Source organism: Ascaphus truei, chromosome 5, assembly GCF_040206685.1.
Source record: "Ascaphus truei isolate aAscTru1 chromosome 5, aAscTru1.hap1, whole genome shotgun sequence".
NCBI classification, from domain to species: Eukaryota; Metazoa; Chordata; class Amphibia; order Anura; family Ascaphidae; genus Ascaphus; species Ascaphus truei.
The window spans coordinates 281,878,377-281,903,370 of record NC_134487.1 but is presented as its reverse complement, the minus strand read 5'-3'; the positions used below and the strand labels follow the sequence as shown (position 1 = coordinate 281,903,370).

The 24,994-nt window shown below is 43.4% G+C and overlaps 1 protein-coding gene across 1 annotated transcript in view; it reads right to left on the bottom strand.

Annotated features, from left to right (window-relative positions):
- Positions 1–24,994, bottom strand: part of OVCH1 (ovochymase 1) — a 57,849-nt gene that overhangs the window by 5,476 nt on the left and 27,379 nt on the right. The window contains 20 exon segments of the mRNA XM_075599195.1: positions 2,150–2,378; positions 2,621–2,791; positions 3,543–3,767; positions 9,028–9,063; positions 9,617–9,757; positions 10,671–10,810; positions 11,455–11,593; positions 12,138–12,278; positions 12,854–13,078; positions 15,318–15,401; positions 16,227–16,383; positions 16,706–16,860; positions 17,204–17,399; positions 17,513–17,585; positions 21,643–21,820; positions 22,046–22,102; positions 22,841–22,987; positions 23,242–23,335; positions 23,470–23,600; positions 23,691–23,825. Coding sequence (XP_075455310.1) covers positions 2,150–2,378; positions 2,621–2,791; positions 3,543–3,767; positions 9,028–9,063; positions 9,617–9,757; positions 10,671–10,810; positions 11,455–11,593; positions 12,138–12,278; positions 12,854–13,078; positions 15,318–15,401; positions 16,227–16,383; positions 16,706–16,860; positions 17,204–17,399; positions 17,513–17,585; positions 21,643–21,820; positions 22,046–22,102; positions 22,841–22,987; positions 23,242–23,335; positions 23,470–23,600; positions 23,691–23,825 — 2,854 coding nt within the window.

Below are 24,994 nucleotides of genomic sequence, written 5' to 3'. Positions count from 1 at the left end.
ATCTAGTAAAAAAAAGTAGTGTGTACTAATACAGCCCCAATATATTAAGCTCAATTATGTACCAAGGGTGGTAGATTTTTAACCAAATCTCCCGATTAAAGACTACATCTGTAACATATAACAGTGTGACCATTTTGACCGATGTTGTAGCTTGTGCAGTGTGTTTTATTCAAAAGATTCCTCACTACTGTATCGGTTTTAGTTGATCTATGTTGTGATATTTGTAACACTTTATCTTGCTGCGTTGAACCAGTCTGCTGTGATTGGCCTTTGGATGGTGTTGCTTCCATTGCGGCCGCTCGGAAACTATGACGGCTCACTTGTAGTGCCTTCTCCAATACAATGCTGAGAATGGAGAGGCTCGGAATCCCGAGCATCGTATTGGAGAAGGCACTGCAAGTGAACCGTCGCAGTTTCCGGGCGGCTGCAACACCATCCGACGGCCAATCGCAGCAGACACTAGCGCCACGGTAGCGGTGAGACCGCTACTCACAACACTGCCTTTATTTCTGTTTTATGCCTGAAAGAGTGGACTTCTTGTAAGTGCGTACTGATGCAGCGGCCGTTATTCGAACACATCTCGGCGCCGATTTCGAGTTCTCTGCTGTTCCCCACGCAGCATGAACGCGGCCAATCGCCCCGGGCACCCGCGCTTATCACGGATGTTTTGTTTGAATTTCATGGATTCTGTTTCTTTGTTTGCAATAAAATGGATGAATTGTAATGTGTACAGTACTGTGCTGTGTCACTTTCATGTTTTTAAAAGCCAGAACACTAAAATTCTTTTTTCTGCTCTCGCCGCGCTCGCATTTTAGTGCGGGAAGGCTGGAATTCATCCCGCGGTTTCAAATCGGGATTCCAATGTACATGACGCGTGAAGGGTTCTAATAACGGACACTGCATCAGTATTCTGTAGAACCTTTTTATATTGCTATAAAGATTTTTCGTTTTTACCATCTGCCCTATGGTGTGCCTTCTCCTTTATCTCCCGAGATTACCCATGCCTGCACAGCAGTATATACAGCCTTGCCACTGATTGTGATATGCCCGTTATTATTCACTAGTATGCGAGTATAACCTTTGAAAGTTACTTCTGAGTCTGTGCTCTACCAGTCCAGACGATATTACCCTACTGTGTTCTTTATGATTTTTTTCTCCCCTGTGACTAGTCCCATCCTCTGTTCCCTTTTTCTTGTTAGACTACCTATACCTTATGAAACGGTTTCTTATCCAAGGTAGAGTGGGGGCCATTTTATATACCCTTTATGGGTTCTATTTCACTTTTGATATATTTTCACTAAAAATTCACTACCTTGTATTGAAAAGATTGGCCGGATAAAGGGCCAATTTTTGTTTTTATTCACGCATCATGTTAATAAGTTGTTCGATTATTATCACGGTCACTATAAGTGTATATATTGTTTTCACTGCTAAAACTGAACACTCCTCACATTCACAGTTTGAACACTTGCAGAAGAAAACGTTTTAGTGTGCGAGCTCGCCAACCTAGAGTTTTTTTGCTTAGACATTACGCTGCCAGGCACGAGATCGGTCTCTTCCCGAGTAGGGAAGGATTGAATGTCCCGTTCATCCTTCTATTGGTTATGTGGCAAGTAGATGTAAGAGAGGAGGGGGGAAACAAACACCCCCGTTCATGTCTGGATCTGCTGCCCGGCTGAAGTGCAGATGGGAGCCCATATTAAAAGTGACAAAAAAAAAAAACCTTTACTACTGGGCCCAAGGATGGTGAGGCTATTAGCCGAAAATCATCTCCTTCCCCATTCACTCCCATGGCAGCAGAATGCAGCCATAAGAGTGAGTCTTGGTGCCGGGGTAGAGGCAGAGTAGCAACAAGTGGCCCATGGTTTAGTCTGCTACTGCTGGACACCACAGGCGGCCTACAGACACCCCAAGGAGAAAAATATGCAACACCTAGGGTGTCTTCCTCCTTCTGGTAGAACACAAACAACTGGAGGAATAAGCACATCAAAGTCACCTTTAAGCACAACTATTTAAGTCAGCTGTACGGTGTCCTACCTGCATCTGTGATTGGCTTATGGCCCTATGGTGATGCACGGTCACGGGGAGACACAAGAGAAATTCAGGTTAATTTAGTACTGAAACCTGTTCCATCTGAAGAGAATTTCACCTGAAATCACAGTGTGCTGCACTCAGTATCCACTTCCTATGGATGATGGTCCCTCCACAGAAATGCTTCTTTTTCTTGGTCTGAAGGCTGACGATCCAGGGCCAGGACTTTAAAGGAGCTGGATATCCTCCCACCACTCGAGGATTCCCTTCTTGATCTGTGATCACTTTCGCATCAATGTGGGACTTTCCCATCACAATGGGGTCTACAGCCATGTTCCCGCACTGCTCTGCAAAATATGGAGAAAAGACCTCAGATCTCTTGCGGGCAAAGACGCCACCACTGCAAAAGCAAGAAACAAGATCCGAAACTAAATCTCCCTATGCGGTTGGGCTTATTCAACAAGATATATGCAGTATAATTAATTCCCAATACCAACCGTTTGCAGATATCTTTAAAATATTGAAAAAAAATTCCAATAATAGACAATACAAGACATTCCTTACTTCTGCTTCTAGAGCTCCCGCTCACCATTTCTAGGACTCCCCCACATCCTCCGTGCTTTAACAGAAAGTTCTGCTAAATCACCATACTGAATTCTAAATCCTCGGTCCCCCACCGATTTATCAGTGTGGAAGTGCAGAGTTAGGAAACTGCCACTAGACTGCAGGACGAGACCAGTCTTCTGACCACACAGACTAGCTGAAAAACAAATGCAAAGCAGGGGTTATTTTACACAAGGGAGCAGAACTGTAGTTAATGTACCATGCGTATTTGGCCAGCTTGGTCTTCATAAGCCTCGTGTTGTATAAAGTAGATTGCAAACTCTTTAGGCAGAGACCAACTGTACCTGTACTTTACTATGCATCTGAACTAGGTGTGATCTATAAGTTTTAGCATGCATCAGGTATCCTACAACAGCTGCTCGGCCAAATAGTTATTTTTCAGCAAAAAGCCTCACTTGGCTTTTTCACAAAAAACACTTAACATTCTCATGCCATTTGTAACAAAGCAATCAATATGAAATACCTGCACTTCAATGAACACAAATGCAACGTTACTGATTTAATAAGAACAAATCAAAATAATGCATGCATGTGACCGATGTAAGTGACGGAAGGGCATTTGTCGCTGCAGTCTGAAAGTCACAGCCGTAGTTATCATACCAGACTTTCCATAGGACGGTCTAGAAAATGTGACCAAATGACTGCCGATGCTTTGCCACAACTCACCCCACCGCTGGGACCTGTCAACGCCGGTCACTAAAACTCCTTAAAATTAAACCCGTATCCTAACCAGTAAAACAGTGGCGGAGGGTCTGTCGGCAGCCAAACGCTGGTGGTCACTTGGCCGCGGTGAAATGGCATAGAATTTCACTGACATACTGTAGCATCACATCATGAGATGGGCAGTTTAAGTACAAATTAGGAAACCGGTATAAATTAAAACCTACCTAACAAGTGTGAGCCATTATTGGAACCATCGTGAACATTCAGAGAGTCCCATGTGCAGTTTGCTGAATCCTCTATGGACAGGTCTCTCACAAGAAGCTGCAGCCTTTTCCCCGCGGTGGAATAGATAATCCACTGACAGTCCTGTCTGTTTGGGTATGTGCGAGGATAGCGGGGGGATTTAATCTCCGCTGATCCAGCTGCGAGAAGGTCCAGGATGGGACATGCTAGAAAAATGGCAGGAATAAGTGAATAATAAGAAGACGACTCATGCTAGAACGACAGTCCACTATATAAAGCTGGACACCAGTAGAAGAATACACAGAATTTACTGGTGTATGCGGTTTTTGTGCATGTTCCATATTCTGCAGCCCTACTTCTGAATATTTTATCTTTTATTTATATGGTGCCAACATATTCTGCAGTGCAGTACAACATGAGTGATGACCAAAATAAAAACCTAAAATACATACAGTACGATCCAAACCGTAATAGAACAATGGATTCAGTCCCTGTTCCGGGAAGCTTACAATCTAAAATAAATGGGAGCTGACAAAGATAGGTGGAGATACAAAGTCATGCAGCATTGTATTAACTGTAAACTTGTCAGGCGAGTGCAACGGATACCTCTTTTAAAGAGGGTTTTTTTTAAGGGAAGTGTGAATCCTAGGCGAGATTGATGGTGAGGACTAAAGAGTTCTGCAGTTGCGGTGAAGCCCTTTTTAAGTCTTGAAGGCAGGAATGAGAGGTTGAGAGTTGTAGGTCATGAGCCAAGTGGAGAGTGTACAGTATGTAGAGAGTACTTGGGGATTACAGTGGAAATGTATAGAGGGGCTGTGTCAGAACTTTGTAGGCGAGAACCAGAACATTTAATTGGATTGTGCTCCGAATGGGGAGCCAGTGTCGATATTTCCAAGGTAAACCAGCAGATGTAGAAAAAGTGATGAGATAGAGGAGCCTGGCATTTAAGATCGACTGGAGGGAGAGACAGTCAGAAGAGTGGGAGCAGGTTACAGTAGTATAAAATGCATGAATTAGAGCGTTGATGAATTACATGGTCAGGAAAGGGTACATTGTTGCAATGTTTTAGAGATGGTAGTGGCTGGAATTGGTGGGATTCAGAAATTTTAGCAACCGGTTCTCTCTCACCTTATCACCCTTTCGTAGTGAAAAATAAAAACCAAAAATATTTTATTGAAATTATTTATCTTCCTTAAAATATTTCCAAATCGCCACTCGATTATTATCACACTGTTTATTTTGTCCATGTTTCACTGGCTGTGTGGTTAATTTTCAGCCACGTTTGAACTGAAGGAGCGGGGTCCCAGGAGGCCAATCATATTAATGGTCATCAAATGTGCAACATTCTGAACTTTCAGGCAGCTTCTTTTATCTGAATATATATTATTCATTGTAGAAAACCCTCTTTCTGCCTCCGCAGAACCGACAGCAACGGTAGTGATAATATTTTTTACCCATTGTACAGTACTTGGAATCTCATGGTTGTGTCGATTTTGTAGAACGTTTTCCACATGGGTCACGGAAATCATTGATGTTGATTTCATGATGAAAAAGTTTGTTGAATTCACACAGTTTTTCTTCGGCGGCTTTCCAAGGGACAACAACTTCATCAATAGTCCAACAATCTGGCTCTAGCGTGTTTACTATTTTAAGAATTTTACCATCACTATTTTGTTCTTTATATCCTGATTTGATGTGATCACTGTACATCAACCTGGCTTTCATATTATTGACAACTGCTTCTAGTTGTTTGACGAGGAAAACTGACATTTTTGATTCTCAACAAAATCAACATACAGGCATACCCCGCATTAACGTACGCAATGGGACCGGAGCATGTATGTAAAGCGAAAATGTACTTAAAGTGAAGCACTACCTTTCCAAACTTATCATGCATGTACTGTACGGCAATCGTCATATACGTGCATAACTGATGTAAATAACGCATTTGTAACAGGCTCTATAGTCTCCCCGCTTACGCACAGTTTCGTTACAGGTAGGAAGCGAGTATTGCTGTTCAGGACGTGATGACAGGCGCATGCGTGAGCTGCCGTTTGCCTATTGGGCGATATGTACTTACTCGCGAGTGTACTTAAAGTGAGTGTACTTAAAGTGGGGTATGCCTGTATTTTAAAGCGTCATAATTTATGGTAGGATCAACTTTCTTTTCAAAAGTTTCCACGGCTTTCTTTGAGCATTTAAAATGCCCTAATGGATCTTTTTATTAATTTTTCAGCTCTTGCTAAATTTTAAATTTCTGTTTTGAAGAGGAAGGAGGTAAGGAAAGTTCTTGCAATATATCCATCATTAATGCTAAATCGTGTATGAAGAATCTGTTGCGAAGACGGGAAACCATTCCCAAAAATTGTTTATGTGGAGAAAAATATATGTATAAAGCTGGATAAGCACACCATACAGAAAGTGTTGATCTTAAGCTGCAAACAGCCCATCTTGGTCCCCAAACTCTACCAATCTTCCAAATTCTTCAGAAATTGAGAAGTTCCATTTGATTTTTGTTTGATTGGTGGAAAATCGTGTAGATTTTATCTATGAACATTTTGAAGTGATTCACCTGTTATATTTCAGTGATAGAATCATCTAAGTCAAGTTGCACACAGTGATTTAAACAATGCCAAATGATGATGCCTGGAAAACCAGTTGTAAGTCTGGTGCTCAACCCTGATTTGCAACCAAGCATTACACTAGCACCATCAGAACAAAAATGCAACCAAATTATTTCTCAAATATCCAATATCAAATCAATTATCACACAAACTTGTAAAAATGTGTATTGTCTCAGCATGCTGTGCTTCCAACTCAATCAAAAATTGAGGAAAATTGAAGGCGATAGATGAGAATCTTCAACTTTTACAAAAATTATGATCACTGGTTTATTAGATATGGTTGAAGCTTTATCAATGATGACAATTTTTTTTTTTTTTTTTTTTAAAGTCGATTTTAGTAAATAAGTTTTTTTTACTTTCTCTTGCAACGTGATCAACTATTTTTACAGAAGTTTGCCAAGAATGGAGTCCCACTCCCATATCCAAGCAGTTCGATCTCATCTTCCGTGTCAGAAAATGGCCCATTTCTTTTTACTATGCTGTAAACTGTATTGCAGATTTTACATGTAGAGCCGATATATTTTTGGTTAATTTCATCTATGCATTTGGTAATTACATCATCAGTACGACCTTTCCGTTGCGCCACACACATACCGTGCGCCTTTGATAAAGTGTTCATTCATTTTTTTCCGAGAGAAGCTTGCTGGACGACTTTATTTTTTCCTGATGCATCAATACTGCAGCTTTTCCATTCCTTCGATACATGAATTCCTTTCAGGCTTATGGCATGTTGAAGTCCAAATCATGGGGAGCGCAAACATGTGAATAACAGAATACAAACAAACACAAAATAGTGCAATATGTCTCTCAATTAGGACAGGTCAGGCTTTCAGTAGCCTATAGAATGTGTACTCGCATACTCTTAGCCCTTTTAAGCATGTCAAAGAATCAGTGTCAATATCGTATCGTTATGCGTCTGCAACGTGTTAGGACATGTGTCACAATATAACAGGCGTATGACAAGAGATAGTCGTCGCCATCCGAGACCCTCAGCGTTCACCTCGCTCATATCTTCAGCTCTCGCATCTGTGATTGGTTGGTTCCCGCACTTCCTGGTTTGGATGCCCGGATGTTGAATTGGAGAACCAGTAGCGCTGTGAGCAGCATCCTGCACAGCGTCCTTCCACCCTCTACGCGTTTCACCGGAACCCCGGTTTCATCAGAAGTCTGTTTATGGAATAACATTTTGCACAGTGATCAGAACCCAGTTTCTTGTTGCGAACAGCCAAACCATCATATTTTTTCTGAAATTCCTCGATCTGCTTCATATTCCAGCAATCAGGAAGAGCATCTGCTCGATCTTCATCTCTTGTATTGGAAGCGGATATTTCATCATCTCTTGGTGTTAGGCCTCAGGCATGGTCAGCGCTTATGTGCTGACCTGTGCTGAGGCGCGCTTACGCTTACCAGTGAGCCCCTGCAGCCGCAATGAGAGCGGCTTTAGCAGGGGCTCGCGCACGCTTCCGCAAGCGTGCGGAAGCTTAGGTCTTAGAAAAAAATGTAGTTTCAAGCACTCACGGGAGCGGTGTGCCCAATGAGGGCGAACCAGCTCCATGACGTCACTGGCCCGCCCTCCCAACATGCCCCCGGATGGCGCGCTAACCAAGGCCAGGGAAAGCACCCGCTTTCCCTCAGCGCGCCTCCGCACGGCTGCTGCAACCCTGGACACAGCCTTAGATGTTCACCAGGATCTTCATTCCAAATTGAAGATCTCCTTTTTTTTTCTTAAATCTAATAAAAGCTGTCACTTCATTTTTGGGACTGAAATATGTACATTTCTAAACTATTAAAAACAGGAATTCACAGGTAAAATGAGCATTCATCCATAAAGGATGAGCAAACGACATGTTTATTTCCCATCACGTGGTCAGCTGGACTGTGTCTGTGATCCACGTGACAAATTAAATACTCCCCATTGGCTGCTGGAATTTCAAATTATCGTTTCAGACTTTTTCATACCGTGAGGGGCGAGCCGAATCTAGACGATTATTGCGACCGGGCAATAAGTATTTTGAGGTCACAATGAATTGCACGCCATCAACGAGAATTGTGATTTGGGCAATAATCATCTGTAGAATCGCGCGAGCAATAATTGCGACCCTGAAAAGTGAATATCAGCCTATCCGAAAGAATTAAGGACCAGTTTGGTGAAATTCTAGGAACAGGTTCGCACAATATTGAGTGGGAGTGAAGAAGAGGAAGTGCCTGCAAAAGAAACATTGAATGAATAGTTCGATGGATACAAAGTGAACCAGGCGAAGACAGTGTCACAAAGGCCAATGGAATGGAGAGTAAGGAGCAAGACAGGGTAGTCAACCATATCACGGGAAGCAGAGGTCTGATAAGATTAGAAAGGAAAACAGCCCATGTGATTTTGCCTTGAGGAAATCATTGCCAATCTTAGTTAGAGCGGTCTTCGAAACAGTTGGGGCAGAATTCAGATTGCAGGTTATCAATGAGGGAGTTAGAGGAAAGAAAGTGTATCATGCCGTTATAAAGATGTTCAAGTATTGTGGAAGCACATTGGAGAAGAGAGATTAGGCGGTAGTTAGAAGGGTAGGTTGGGTCAAGAGAGGGCTTCTTCAAGATGGGTGTGACAAAGGCATGCTTAAACGTTCAAGGATATGAGGCAGTGAGGAGAGCAAGGTTGAGGAGGTGGGTAAAAGTAGAAACATTGTGGTGGAAAGGGAACGATTATTAAGGAATAAGGGAGGAGACAAGGTGGGAGACTTGGTTGGGGGTAGACCGTGATATAAATCATTCTGTATAATGTCCCTTTTTCTTTCAATTGTGTGGCAAGTTCTTGAGATTTTAATATTACTTTGTAAGAAATGAGTCTTACCTACATAAGGCGCCTTGCCTGCTGTTGCTGGTGGCCCTAATAAAACAAAAAAATAATAACAATAATACACACAGGAGGCATTTTATAGGATGTGTCTAAGGTTATAAAAGTAGTGTAAATACCGGTCTGGGATGGAATTCTATTATGTGCTAAAAGAAAACCGTACTGAACGGTCAGTAGCTTCTGGGAAAACACGATCTAGGAACTGCCCCTCCCCCCTTCTCTTTTCTGCCTATATCCCACAGTGGTCTATGTCTACCCAAGGCTCAGGACCCCACTGTCCAGCAACTCTGTTCCTCGCTCTGTCCTCTATTGCCTCACCATGTGGGGAAAATATGCATTGCCTTAAATAACTAGCACCCTTGAACCACCTCAAAACGTTGAATATAACCTATAAAATGGGAGATCCCTTAACCATTCAGGAGTCTTCATCTCAGAAAACACAGGTTCAGTCCCCCAACTTTGACTTATCTCGCTTTCCCTTAATGAGGAGTCAATATAAAAATGTGGCATCTGCAGATTGGTTCATGGTGTCTGCAAAACCCCTCCATCCATCCAATATGGTGACCCTTTGTACTGTATAACTCACAGGTGTTAGGCTGGATCTCCCGGAAGGAATATCTCAGGGTAAATCCCCTCATGGTCACGTTGGAATTGGTTATAAATACCAAAGTCATCTCAGGGCCATCTGACTTCATAGAGTAAGAATGCATCTCTCCACAGAAGGTACCTGTCATAAGCAGAGCCATGTGTCAACCAGGGTGCAAAGAATAAACATGGTGTCAGGTAGCCTAACGTGCCAAATTTAAAATTCTAGAGTTTTACAAAAATCAGGATGATTCATGGACTTTTCAACTTCCAGTCTAATATTGAAGGCGAAGGATAGAATCTGCATTAAAGAGACCTAGTAGCAGTTCTGGTCCTGATTATGCTATACCTTCTGCTCATCAAAGCTGTATTAAATTCCTAAATAAGAATGCTTAACTTGGGCGTAGCTAGTCATAAGTCTGCATCTCTTAGAGATGTCTATTTCAAATTCATGCACTTGCATCCATATTTGTTGGGTACAGAAAACTTCTGGAGGATTTCACAGTTCTGTGATTAATGTCGATGAGCTAAAGTAAAGGGAAGTTCTGCAAGACATACTTTTCCAGCAGTTCAAGTGGGACAAACATATGACCGATCACTCCCAAGTGGACAGCAACATATTACACAGCGAGTATAGGCTAATATTCAACATCCCTAGAATATTTATTATATGAGGAAGTTGGTTAAAAAGCTCATGGCAAAGTATTGCTCAAATCAAAATTAAATTTCAGGTTCAATATCTAGAACCAAAAAAAAAAAAAAAAATGAACTGTTTACCAAAAGCCACAAAAAGGAAATGATCAAAAAAGTGTAAAGATGGTTTTAGACAATTTGTTTATAAAAGACAAAAACTATGTGTATCTGTAGAGGAAAATAATAACAGGCCAAACTTACATTGTTGCACCTTAAAAGCAGCTAGTTCTGACATTAAAGCAGAACTGGCAAGGATCCAGACAATTCCGGCTGATTAACAATTGACAGCTTTGGGATTGAAACACATCACATTCCAACCTCAGAAAGACTTAAGTTTATCACCTCATGATTCATGTTCTCACCCAGTAAAGTTTTGCTTTCTCCAACCCCGTCATAAACCAGAAGCTTGTCCTGGCAACCAGAGGTGTTCCCCTCTGTCTTGAAGTCCTGCAAATCCAGGTGTACTATGGATCGTAGCGGAGCGATGATCCTCCACTGGCAGCTACAAGACAGAACCAAAAACTCTAGAGACTCGCTTTGTATTGTTAAATATTCACCATGAGAAGTGTTGGAGCAGAGATGTGAAGCTTAATGATGGCAGTACCAAAACAGAGATGTGAAGCTTAATGATGGCAGTACCAAAACAGAGATGTGAAGCTTAATGATGGCAGTACCAAAACAGAGATGTGAAGCTTAATGATGGCAGTACCAAAACAGAGATGTGAAGCTTAATGATGGCAGTACCAAATATCACCAGACTGATCATGTACTTTGTTAAACTGGGAAATGTAGTTCTCCACAAAACCAGAAATAGAAAGGGTCGCAAGAAAGATCAGACCACAAGGACAGGCAAAACATGCACATATGGTGAAGTCCTTGAGGTATCCGTAGGCTAGGGAGAGAGTTCCCTTTGTAATGTAATTAGACCACTACCAGGATTATCACAAAGATGTTACAATTGTACGCCCTCTATTTGGAGTCTGGGTAGCTTCTCATTTTACACAGTAGGGATGGTCACTCGGGCAGTATTAATTTGGAACAGGATGTTCATCGTTTTTGTCCTTGGAATCTCAGTAAAGTAGGGAAGGATGCCTTTTAATCAGACACCACACAGATTACCATGGTATCTGAGCTCCAGGTCATCACCTGAGGTTATCGGGGTAGTCCTCCGGATAACCAGGAGACGTAATGATTCCTTCACGTGTCAGAATCACATCATTGCAGCGCTCCAGGGGTCCAGATTTGGTGCGGCTGGAGTCCCCCGTTAATGACCTAAAAATGGGAACTGAAAAAGAAGATTGAAAGAATGCAGTTTGAACCATTTTTTTGCTACAAACCATTAGCACTGCAAGTTGATTACCATAGTGCAAGTTAGAGCATATTTCACATTCTAATATTGAAAAATACACCCATTATTCCTGAAGATTTGACCCTCAATAGCATAGAATTTGTTAAGTGGTTCACAATGACAGATTACTGAGGTTTCATGATTTTATTCCAAAGTCCTGAGCACTGTACAACACCTGTTATCTTGCTACTTATTAAAAGTCTCATACACCACCCAGTGGCATCCCTTATTACAGTCATACAAGTGTCAGGTTCCTTTCTTAGCTCTGGTGTTTTAGGAAGTTCCTAATTTTCTGTTAAAGTACAATATTAAAAACAAATTAATTAAAGGGCAAGTAACCCAAGAATGTTTTGGGTAGTGAAGAATTCAGATAATTTGGCGATTCCTTTAGGACAAACTGTTTTCAGCGCGTCATGGATACTGAGTCCAACACCATGTCATACAAAGGAAGAGACGGAATGCTGGCTGCTGAAAAACATACCTTGTCCTCCATATATTCTGTACAACAGCACAAATCCACGTTTCCCGTAGGAGCCTGGCCCACTGGAGTGGAAGAGCACCTTGATCACTGGTCCACCACTGATATAGATCACTGGAGAGGACAGGAATCCACATCTCCTACCTGCAAGAACAAGCATACGCACTGCAACAAACTAGGGCATGCTCAATCTGCACATCACAATAGTGACCGTTTGAGAGAGAATCCCTCAGTTAAGATCCACCTGCTGAACCTTTCCAGAGTGGCGAGACTGAAATTTCCAGTTCTTCACTGGAGATAAAAATAATAAAAATGTTAGATACGGTTTAACAGAACCATTAGCAATATCAAAAATAGTGCCAATGTGGACGTCTCTTCAGGTCTCCAAATTAAACCTGGTTTCTCCTGAAGCAGTAATAAAACATCCCAGCTCTAAATCAATTCATAGGCATGGTACATGCTCCGTACAAGTACTCCAACATACTATAATTTGCCAGATAACAAGGTGTCCTGTCTCAGAGAATAAGCCACAGAGGTGATAAAGGAAGATGCAAGGCAGTCTTCCGGGCAAATTAGAGGCATTGTGCTGCCGTAAGTAAAATCACCTTGTGTGAAGAGTCCATCCTGGCAGCTCAGGTGGATCGGCTATATACACACACACACACACACACACACACACACACACTTTCAGCTCAAAGAACAGCTCATGAAACACTCACCCAGCAACAGTCTGCCGTTGGTGTCCTCCTGATAGACAGACAGAGACTCATTGGCGCAGTCTTCAGATTCCTCTATCGACAGCTGCTCAATGGTTATTTTGATCATACTGGAGGTAGAGACATGAATCACCCAGGAGCAGTTAAGGCCCCCAGGATATCCAGACGGGTAACCTGGTGACGCAAAGGAACCAACTGACCCATTTAACTGCACCTCAGACAAACACCCTGTGAAAGAAAGCACTAATTATATATATTAAAAAAAAACACAAGAAAAAAAACAGCGCACAACGCAATAGTGACGTTTGTTAAAAATGTGTCAATACATTTATAGGGTAATAAATCTGCGTACATCAAAGAATTAAAAACAAGCATTTTGTGTATCTAGACACGAGTTACCAATCACTGCAACAGGATTTGGTAGGTTCATGTACTCCACGTTCCCAGTATTGCAACCTCTGGCTTCTGGAACGATGGAATACACTTCAGGTGTGCGGATACCTCTTAGTCTCCAAAAAGGTAAGGAACCGGTCCCTCATGCGGGTAGTCTCTACCTCATTCAGTGTAAGTACATAGTCTCTCGGTTACATGTGCACGGATCCCCCTTCTTTCTCATTCTCCTATTTGGCAGCCTTGCCGATGAAAACAGCAGCCTCCAGAGCGGGCCTTAGGAGATGACGTCACCGGGATCGACGTGTTTGGTAACAGCATACACCGGGTCACGAGCTGAGTAGTCTCGGCACAGTGTGCATGAGCAGCAGGTCTCTGATCTCAACGCCGTGACGCTGAACAGCGCTCAAATTGCCGTAGTTCAAAGGGGAAATGGTATAGCAAAATACACTATAAAAACCCCGCCTCGGTGGTGCCACGATCAGCCTCAAGAATGATACTTTAGTACAGGAAAATCCAACGCGTTTCGTGGCGCAATGCCACTTCAGGGAATATTCCTGCACTAAATAACACACGTCTAAATACCTCACAATCTCCATTGATTGGCCGTTTATTGGCCTATCAGCATCCACCATCATAGGAGTATCAGCTGCACACTAATTAAGCTAGGGTAAATACACAACAATTTTATACAAATATAGATAAAATACGGCGCAAATGGAACCAATGGAGTTCTTGTGTAATATGTGAAGCAAAATGCTGGCGTCTGCTGTGGTCAGTATCAGGGTGGCTCAACACCCCCGATTGATGCCGTCTGTAAACCGGCAGTGACGTGAGCAGGATCTCATGCAACTCTCACGAGGTGAACCAGTAAGCCTGAAAACTCAGGGAGGCAGTCAAAGCTAGTGCAACAGCGCCATCTGCCTATACTAATTATATATGTTCTTACACATGGACCTCCCCATTACAGAGCCTCATAACCCATTGCAGTGCCGAGGAGTGAAGTTTACTCCAGGACGTTAGCGAAATATTCTGATGTAACCCACTGTGCCCGCAAGCAGCACAGGACATTGCCCCTTTAGGTGTCATGCTAAACAGGACACACCACTTGAACTGGTATGCCTTATATAGGACGGGACTGGGAGAAGCCAGCAGGAAAGCTGGTGAAGGGAGTGAGTGAGGTAACCAAGGGGTGCGCAAACTGGGGGCACGAGATTTTACTGGGGGGAGGGGGGCGCGGGTGGTTGCAGAGGTCCCGCGCTCTTCCTCAAGGCTTTTAAATTAAATGCCGGGGGGGGGGGGAATCGCGTGAGGCCTCTGCAACTTCACTTACCTGGATTCAGATGCCTGGTGTGACGTGTCGCCATGGCAACGTAGCGTCTAATGACACCGCGGGACCATGTAATGTCATAACCTGTCGCCATTGCAACGCGGCGTCAAATGACGACGCATGGTCAATGGCATGATGTCACATGATGTTGCAAAATGAGGTAAGGGGGGCGCGAGCACCGGGGAGGGACCAAGTAGGGATGGGGCGCAACTCCAATAGTTTGTGCACCCCTGAGCTAACCCACAAGGGATATATACTGCAGTTATATTGCCATTACAGTTTGATCTTTGTGAAGCACCAGGCCTGCAAAACACACACACACACACACACACACACACAGTTATGAGCTCCACCGATTGTGCTAGCACACCAGGATCTACAGGCCAGTACCCCCCCATGATTGGGAGGCCGGACAGAGATAAAAGTTATAAATCTGTTGCGCAGTACTGATTCTTTTGAGAAATCTAATGCCACAAGTTATAGCTATATGAATACATAAATCTGGTTACAATTTATTACAGTGGTGTTGTGTACTACACACACCATAAGAATAAAACAGTAGCCCAAAGGACTCAGGCTCCCACCTCAGTGACAGGCTATATATAGTGTGAGGTAAAATAAACAGGGTTTACACTATGAATCTACAGACACTTTTGCCATCCTTTCCCTGCTGCCCTCAGACAAAGCCAGGTTCATACATGTAATGATTAGTATTCCTCATTCCCACTCATATAGAGGCTCCCGTACCATGAACAGCAGTGATCTCATCCCCAAGGACCGGCTGCTTCACAGTTACACTGCTGTGCTCAATGTCCCTTGTGCTTTCAACCACTGTGGAAAGAGAACATGATCAGAAGATACAAGCAAGCAGAGCAACTATCCCCACACACACACCTAATCTAGGCAATGTGAACAGGATATGAGCTCTTAACTAAACAGCATTGTAAATATCCAGTGGTGTTTGAGATTGCGTCATGGGTCCAGATTTGTACAGCTTTTAAACATACTGTATTAAAGCTGCAGACCAAGCAATATCCTACAGTATGTGGTTTTTTTTTTTTTTTTTTTTAAATAAATCAATCAGTTCTGTACTATGAGAAAACACTTATAGCATTAAAAAAAAAAGCCTGCAAATTAAATTTTTAATGTATTATAATGTAAAGGCATTTTTTGTTTCTATAGCAACCATTTACAAAGTCACTTCCTCTTCTAAAACAGGCTCTGGCACACCTGTTTGAGCCCTGCCCTCTCTCTCTAGCAGTGCACCAATTGTATCTAGTGACTGCCTGGTCACATGATCTTCCCAACAGAATTTTGCTTCTTTGGTCCTCTTCTGCTGCACTGACAGCCATTTAGTGAACCCCCGAGCCGAATCTTCACCAGTCTATTACAGGAGAACGGATCGGCAACTTAGCTAACTACCTATTATTGTGTGGATTGTGTTGATGCACACATTAAAGTGGGAAAAATCCACAACACACACACCTCGGCATCTTGTACGGTTACGTTAGAGAGAAAAAATAGCCAAATAGTTACATGGGCAAGTTCTTGCCCTTTTCGCGGAACCCATATATTTTGCTGGTTGTGCTGCACTTATAACATGGCCTCCACCCGGCTGCTGTCCTCGCTATTTCACTCCGATTCTCCTGAACGCACCTGCTTGTGTGCTTTTTATCCAGCTCAGGAACACTTGGACCCGTGTATACACACCAGGCTTCTTGGCTCTCGCACAGCCCACCCCCCAACTCACAATGCCATGAAGAATGAAGTGTTTCTTCTCATTAGGACACACCAGCGGACCCCCTGAATCACCCTGAAAAACAAACAAAATGGTGGAAGCTGAAGCATAACTGCCTTCATATGTCCCATGTGCGCACTCTACATACATGCATTAGAAAATACACACACTCCTTCCATACATAAAACATGTAGAAGTGCTACATATCTGGTCACTGTTGCATGAACATCAACATTCCCCACCTGTGAGTACACATACATATGAGTACCAAGCGCGCACGCGCACACACACACACACACAAAACCAGTGTATTAAGTCAAGAGGCTCCAGGTTCCATTAGATTTTAAAAAAAAACTAATTTTCAGGTTAACACTGGGAGCTGTGCTGGTATACTGACCTGACACGAATCTTTTCCATGAGTCGATGGAAATCCTGCACAGAGCATGTGATCTGTGATCCCCTTCGGGTGAGTGGAGTAATAGAAACTGTCGCAGACCTTGCCATCAAGAATAGGAACCATTAACTGCTGCAGGCGGATGGCAAGTTCTCCAACTAGAGTAAGAGCAGGACAGGACATAACCCAAGAATCAAAATATTCATGTTAATAACTGGTGCATAAACAATAAAATAAAGCCCGAGGCTTAACAGTGCTGTATTTCTCTTCACTTCCTTATAATTCCATTTACGTCTTTCGCCATCTCGAACGCTCTCTAAAATCAACAATACCGCCTTTCCACATCTGCACCCTACTCTAAACACCCTCAACTCATCGGGGTTCTGTCATATACCAATCTGTGTGTGGGAATTTTACACAGATAGATCTGGTGGAAAGTGATTTCATGTAGCCTATGTTTAACAGAATCCCCATATTGTGGTAAGTGTAAGAGCGAGTTACCTTCTTGTGTATTCCCCCAACCAGTGACCACACACACAGAGGATGGGGCGAGAGATTCGTTACTGCTTGGCAGACAGACTGGCCGCACAAAGTCACTGAACTCCAGCGGCTCCTCCAACCAGATCAGGGCAATGTCATAATCATAAGACACTGGGTCAAACTTTTCATGAACCACAATGGTTCTGACAGTCCTAATCTGGAGAAAAAAATGCAAAAATTAAACACTTTGCTGCACTATCCCTGCCATGCAGTTGGAGCGTTGCAGACAAAACAGCCGGTAAACATACCAATAACTGATCTGTACCATACCTGCTCTGTCGACTCATTCAACATCCTGTCATGGTCCCCAGCAACTACTACCCAGTGAGAGGGGTCAGAGGATCTGCAGACACAGATAGTGTACCACTGAGAACAGGAAGTTACATTACAGCTCTTACATGAGCAGCAAGTTCTAAAAGTCACTTTTCACCCCATTAACAGTCTATAATTTGAATAATTGAATAATAATTTGAATAATTGAATAATAATTTGAATAATCTCCATGGCTTCCTCAGAGGTTGTGTACGAGGGACAAAAAGGAGCCTCTAGAAAACCAATGCTACAGAGCCAAGACCAACAAATGTCGTTTACAAAATAAAAGAGGGTCCACGATCCATAAATAAAGAATTTGACAGCAGATGAGAACCACTGGGCCCACTTTGTCTGCCCATTCTCCCATCTGCTGCAAAACCACTGACCCCCATTTGATCCTTGGTTTATCTTTATATTCAGGATAGCCTTAGGTATATCCCAAGTGTTTTTAATTCCATTATTGCATTTGCCCCTGTCACTTCTGGGAGGCTATGCCACAAAACCACCACCCTTTCTGTGAAGTACTTCCTCACATTTCCTCTTAGCCCGACCACCTCCAAGCATGACCTTTTGCTCTAGCATTTGACTGAGCGATTCTCTCCACATTGAAAGTGGAATTATTCTTACCGACTTACGGTATGAAATTATCATTTCTCCTACTCCCTCCTATGCATATCATTCCCGTCTCGCCACAGGGGTGTCACGTTCATCCCGAACAGAACCTATTTGTTCTAGCACCCTGACTGAGTGGTCTATGTGTTTCACCAACATATTGTTTTTTTACATACAGTATACACGTAATCAGATTGAGGAATCCGGTCATCATGTAATTAATAAACGTCTTTATTGGGGGGGGGGGGTTGGGGGGGGGGGGGGAAACGAACTTACTAGAGTCCGAAAAACTCTGTCTTACTCATTAAGGGACACACCTTGCAGCGGCCACAGGGGTAAAACCCCTTCGGTCCTAATCAGGTTCTGTTGTGACTGTTCTTATGGTGACTAGACACAAGAATATCCTTCAGGTTCTTTGACCTACAACAGGTCCTGAAATCGTCAAAGTATATGTTGTGCAGGTGATCAATGTGCTGTTCCAAAATGTGCCAATGTTTGAGTAAGCTCTGGCGTATCATATCCCATTGGTCATTGTAGGTACAAATTAACCCGATTAACTTTCCATCAGATGACTCGATTGACGGACGTTGCCTCAGAAGTTGATGCCTCTGGGTATGTAGGGCCCTCCGATATGCCCTCCTGACCACTTGCTTACTGTAGCCTCTCTCTATGAAATGGCCCGTCATATCTACCGCCTGCTGTTTACAACTCAATAGTACTTGAGCAATTACGTCAAAGGCGCATGAACTGGCTGGTAGGTATACTATTGATCATGTACTGCTGCGGCCAGCTTTATTCTGCCATTTACCCGCAATTTTTGGGGGCTTTTTTTTGGCAGCCGCCGAACTTGGCCACGCGCCAGCCGCATCTTGCGGCCACGCGTGGCCCATTTCCCCATTCAGCGCTAATGCGCTGAACAATGGGAAGCACCTGCGGCACCAGAAACAAAAACCGGCCGCGTCTGCACGGGGTTTTAAATTACCCGCAGGCCACCTGAGAGTTAGTTTAGCCGTCACTGTAAGTAGTATGGTGACTAGTGGCCATAAGTAGATTGTTCGTAGAGGTGGACTTACAAAAAAATCGTGCTCTCCAGTCTACCCTCCTCGTTCTTTGTAATCGTTAGATCCAGAAAATTAATACTTCGTGTGCTTAATTGGTAAGTCAATCCCTAGTTAGAGTCATTGGTATTTAACATTAATAAACCTAGTCAGAAGGTTCTCCGTGCCATCCCATAGAAGCAAAATATCATCTATGTACCTAATCCAAACTATATGTTCAGTGAATTCCTGATGGTCCTCCATGAACACCACCGTCTCCTCCCACCATCCCAAATAGGTGGTTTGCGTAGATGGGAGCACAGGCGGTGCCCATTAGCCCATTAGGTGACCTGGTAGTTATATTAGAGGGATTATTGTGTGTTTGGCACTGGCATCTACATTATATTAGTGTTTGCCATATTGCTATTACTGTCCCCACTACTAGTTTTCTCCTTAGCACCCTCCCCATCTGGGGATTCATTCATTTTTATTCCTATTTTTAATTCACTGGTACATACGTTCACTTGTTGTTTTGGCGTTGTTGATTATTAAAGATTATTTTCTGTTTTTAGCAGGCCAGACATCCTGTTACCATTGTTAGCCCTTTATTTTGTGGTTGAGTGGTATACTTGAGGCTTCTCTGTGGATATTTACATCCCTACACTATGTATTATTGGAGTGCGTGCTAAAAAGGGACTGATGTGATCTCGGTTACTGTCTTGTTTGCTTTCCAATTTTCTGGAACCACCTGTATGCTTAACCTGGAATCTTGGACCCTTGAAGAACCAGAAGTCAAACAAATTCTGCTTGAAACCCTTGAGGAAGTACATGTTGCAGCAGAAGAGACACTTCCTCTAGTAATTCTGACGATAATCACCTCTACTTCTGACCCTGAAAAGTTGACATCTGGAAAATGGAATAGACTAGCTCTCGCTTTGAAGAAACATCTGCCAACAAAGACTTTAGTCACAGCCCTCTTCCAGCTGCAACAGACTAGGCAGGGGATATTGCTAGACATTTAATTGGCTGTAGTGATGACAAACCTTGACCTCATAATCTATAAGGATCATCTGTTCAGCTATCCATTACTCAATAGCTTCTTGAATATTGGTAAACCAACTCTTCATTGTATGTGACAGGCATGTTGTGGCAACAATTTGTCTATAGCTGTACCTAACTTATCAAGTTAATGGTTTCTTAAAGAGACTTTCGATCCATGGGGTCTCTGAATGCTGATGAGTCACCAAGATGGTTAGTGGTTGTGTTAGTTAATCTTGTAATTGCTAGATTTCTTCAAGGAAAGACTTCCCACAGGTCATTTTTTGCCATTGAATGGATACATTCTTTGAAACCTCATATACTCTAGGTGAGAAAAACAAAACAGGCAGAATGGCGCACTGAGAGACACAGTATTTATTGACCCCAAGGGGTCAAGGTTAAAATTACAATAGGCACACAAATGGTTAAAAATGCTTAAAAAGCAAAAATATAGGACAAGGAGGAGTGAGAGAAACCGGGGAACTCAGTGCTGATATCACAGAGGGGTCCGGACCCAATCTACTTACGTAGCAAAACGGCAATCAGCAGAGAGACCCGCGTTCTCCAACACAACCTCCGCCGGAACAGAATCAACAGGGGCAGCTTCACATGACTCTACACGTTTCGCACGTAGAGCTTCGTCAGCACTACGTGCAAAACGTGTAGAGTGTCAATAAATACTGTGTGTCTCAGTGTGCCATTCTGCCTGTTTGTTTTTCTTGTCTGTGAGCTCCCTTCCAGGAGCTCAAGTTTCTAGGGGGTGTGGAGTCCGTTATAGGCAGACGGCAGCAAGAGAGCCCTTCCCCCGCCCCTTTCAGCCCTCCAGACAGCGCCAGCGCGGAGTGACTATCCCGTTTTATACTCTAGGTGAGGCATCACCAATGGCATATAAAGTGTTATACAACCCAACACGCTGGCTTTCCACATGGCTTTGTTACATTACTCAGCTACATTTAAGTCATCTGAAATTACTCCAGGTCCCTTTACTCTACAGTAGTCCACTTAATCATGCCATTAATCCTGTATTCTACCTATGGATTTGTGCGGGCATGTTATTCTGTAATTGCCACACTTGACCAATCCTTCAATCTACACAAATCATTATTCCTTTTAATTGCCCCCCGGGGAGTGCCAACCCTGTTATGTAGCAATAAGAAGACATAGGACTGAAACGGTCGTACAAACCTGATCACAACTACAGTACACCCACTGTTGGTCAGACCAGCACTAATGCACCTAGATCTTACTAGAGGCTCACAATCAGAAGACTGAGGGTTATTGATGAATACTTTGTTTCGATGGGAAGTTATTTTTAGAATTTATATTGCACTTCCTACCCACACTGACTGACATCAACAGTAACTGGTACCCACAGTTCTGCTACAGGTCAGTCTTACTTACTGCATACAGTGGGCCGCCGTCAGAACCCATCGAGAGGAGAGTATCACCCCCCCACACTGGAAACCTCTGAGGAACAAGAGGCCAACTTGCCAGGGCCAGCAGTTGGGACAAGCTTCCTCCCCCCCAACAACACGAGACAGGGCCCACCAAGAGGTCAATGGTGCTTTCCCACAGACACCTGGGAGACAAAAAAAAAACAGGACTATTCAGCTTGTTTTATGGAGGAAGCAGGGACCACCTATAAAGCACATGGGGAAGTGGGGGAGAGTAGAGTGGATGAAGAGTGAAGTAAAAAAAAAAAACACAAGGAAAGGGTCAGATACATGGAATATAAAATGCATGGGTGCCTATTAGGGATAGAGGTCTATGCAGACATCAATTGTGCATTCATCCTCTTCCTTACCCAGAGGAACAGACTTCGGTTTGGATATTTTTACAGTAACAGGAGTGTGATCAGTAGTAAGATTTGACACTGCATACTCTGCAGAAGAAGAAGGAAAAAAAGTGCTAATGAGCTGCAGTCTTGCACACAGTGCAGCAAATACATAGGACAGGTTTGCAATGCTCATCTCCAGGGTTGTCACCACTCCGGGTTTTGGGCACTTTTCTCCGGGCTAGGGGTTCAGCTTCTTAATATTTGAGTGGCGGCGGGGTGCGTTGGCATCTCCGGCATCCTCCTGCAACATGCCATGGCAACTTGAGGCAGCGCAACGCCATGACGTCACGCCCCATTGTCATGGCAATGCAGTGTCAAATTTGACACTGCATTGCCATGTTCATAGGAGTTGTAGGGGGAGATACAGTGGGATGCCGGGAGACGCTGCCGCACCATGCCACTGCAGGTAAGAGAGAAATCTTTACATTTTTTTCTCTGGGTTGGCCTACAGTAGAACCCTGCTCATCTCAGATGCAACTTGAATGGTCCTCGACTTTGTCTTTTGTGGCAATAAGTTTTGGGAGTAATGCACATGGATTCATCTCATGTCAAGAATACAACATTTTACATGGTTCTCTAAAGGTGCTCTTATTGCATTTACCAGACCATTTGTGGGAGGCTACAGAGAAAAACCACTCTTGTGCATTGAGCACAAAGGCATCCCAGCTCCAAATTGTATTGTTCTAATCCAGAGAGAATGGGCATTATTAGGAAGGATATCCAGTTTGCTTTGTACCTGTAAGGATGCGGGTAAAGTGGAGAGTGGGCAATTCTACTTACTCGAGTGCAAAAAGACGAATCTGGCCTTGAAACCTGGGTAATTGTTCTCTTGATCACTGTTGAAACGAATGAGCATGGTATTCCTTGGGCTGAAGACAGGAGCAGGGAGGGAAAAGCCGCACAATCTTGCTGAGGAGCAGGGGGGAAAAAACCCACACACACACAAAAGAACGTTTGAGAGATAGCAGAGAACTTGTAGTCAATTGGCAAGTTTATAAACCTAGATATTTAACCAACATGGCTATTGAAATGGAACACAAATCTGATGCGACGAGGTCCTTCACTCACAAAAGTGCAATAAGTCTGCAAGCATTGGATGATTGTTCACCTACTTATAGTCACCCACACCCTGCGTGTCTAATGGAGTGATAAATATTCCTCACCAATAAGCCAAGTCTCTTCAATGTCATCATAAACAGAAACATGATCATATTCACAATCCTTCTCAAACTCCATGGCAAAATCTTCAAAAATGAGCTGAAAAAGACCCCAAACAACTCAAAACATGAACTCATTCATTTGGCCTCTTCTCTTCTGCAGCACGTACGATATCTCACCCACACAGCACTGTGATGTTGGCCAGATGTTTAGCACTGTGCTTTTGTTCCTACCTTTATAATGTGATCCTTAGGGGCTTCGATGATCCAGTGACATGATGTGAGACTCTCATACGAGCCAGGATAATTAACAGTATCAATTTTCCCTTCCTCCTTTAATACAGCAACACTGCCACAGCCAGAACCTTTTGCAGAATGAAAAAGGCAATCATTAATTCTTCCATGGCCAACCCCACCCATGTCCAACATTAATGCAACCCAGCACTGACCTGCACCAGATATGGCAGGTGATGCAGAGAAGTGGAGCTCAAACCCATAGCCAGTGATGCTCCCATCAGAAGAAAACGTCACTGTGACATGGTTGGATGGTATAAGAAGAGGAGATGGAGTGACTGATCCGCACATCTTGCCTGAAATGAAGAAATTAAACACTTGCCCCTATTCTTTTCTCCTGCACATGAAAAAATAAAACTATTCGGTCCTCGTTGTGCGTCACTGTGTGACCATACAGAATGGCAAGATCTGCTCCAACTTCATGCACAACGAAAATGTTCTTCTGAAGCCCCAAACAGTTATTAAAAACATAGCTGGTCAGAATATGCGTGAATTAATGCACATTAAGGTTACTATAGAAAGGGCTGAAACCAATGCTCACAGACTACAAACATGTACAGTTAGGATCAGATGGACATACCTCACCCAGCTGCTGCAGCTCAAGTAATAGAGGGAGGACTGGTGAACCCTTTTCTTCAATATCAGAAAACTGCTAACTCTAGACCATCGGTGGCCAACACTTGTTTTCCCATATGGGCCACTATTCTACTGCCCCTCCCCCTCCTTCACTTTATTACTCCCGCCCCCCACACCCTCTCTAAAAATTCAACCCGGGGGGCCAGGATGCAGCAGAGGGGAGCTTGGGCCCTGCGGGCGGATGTGGAAGTTGGGCCCGACTTGCAGCTGAGCCCAGCTTACGGTGCGAGCCGTTTGCCCTGGTAGAAGGGAGGGGGGGGGTGAATGTGGGTCATTCCAAATGCAGTCGCGGGCAATGTCCATGGGTTGGCTATCCCTGCTCTAGACCTTGGCAGCACAAGGATGTATCGATTTTTGCAGGAGAGAGCAATAAGCCAATACCCAAAACAACCAAGACAGCATGTACTAGAAACAATGACAATACAAGATTCTGCACCAACATGGATTCCAGAAATTCTTTTGTATCAGGGAGAAGAACAAAACAGGAGTGTGCAAGTCAGTGTTTTGTTCAAATACAAATTAAGGTGTGTCTGTTGAAAAAAAAAAAAAAAAGAGTCTTAACAAGGATAAGGTGGAACAGGTGTAGGGGGCTACGGGGGGGGACGACGGAATACCTTGAATGCTGGGTGGGGGTGAAAGGACACTGTGCCACTGCACAGGAAGGAAGATTTATCTTCGCTTCATGAATAGACATGGAAAGGAGAAGAAAAAAAAATTGCATCGTGTATGTCAAGGAGGATGTTTGGGTTAGAAAACTATAAATGAACCAATTGAAACAGAGTCCTGTTTACAGCACAAAGCATGGAGTTGGTGTGAGGTTATGGAGAAG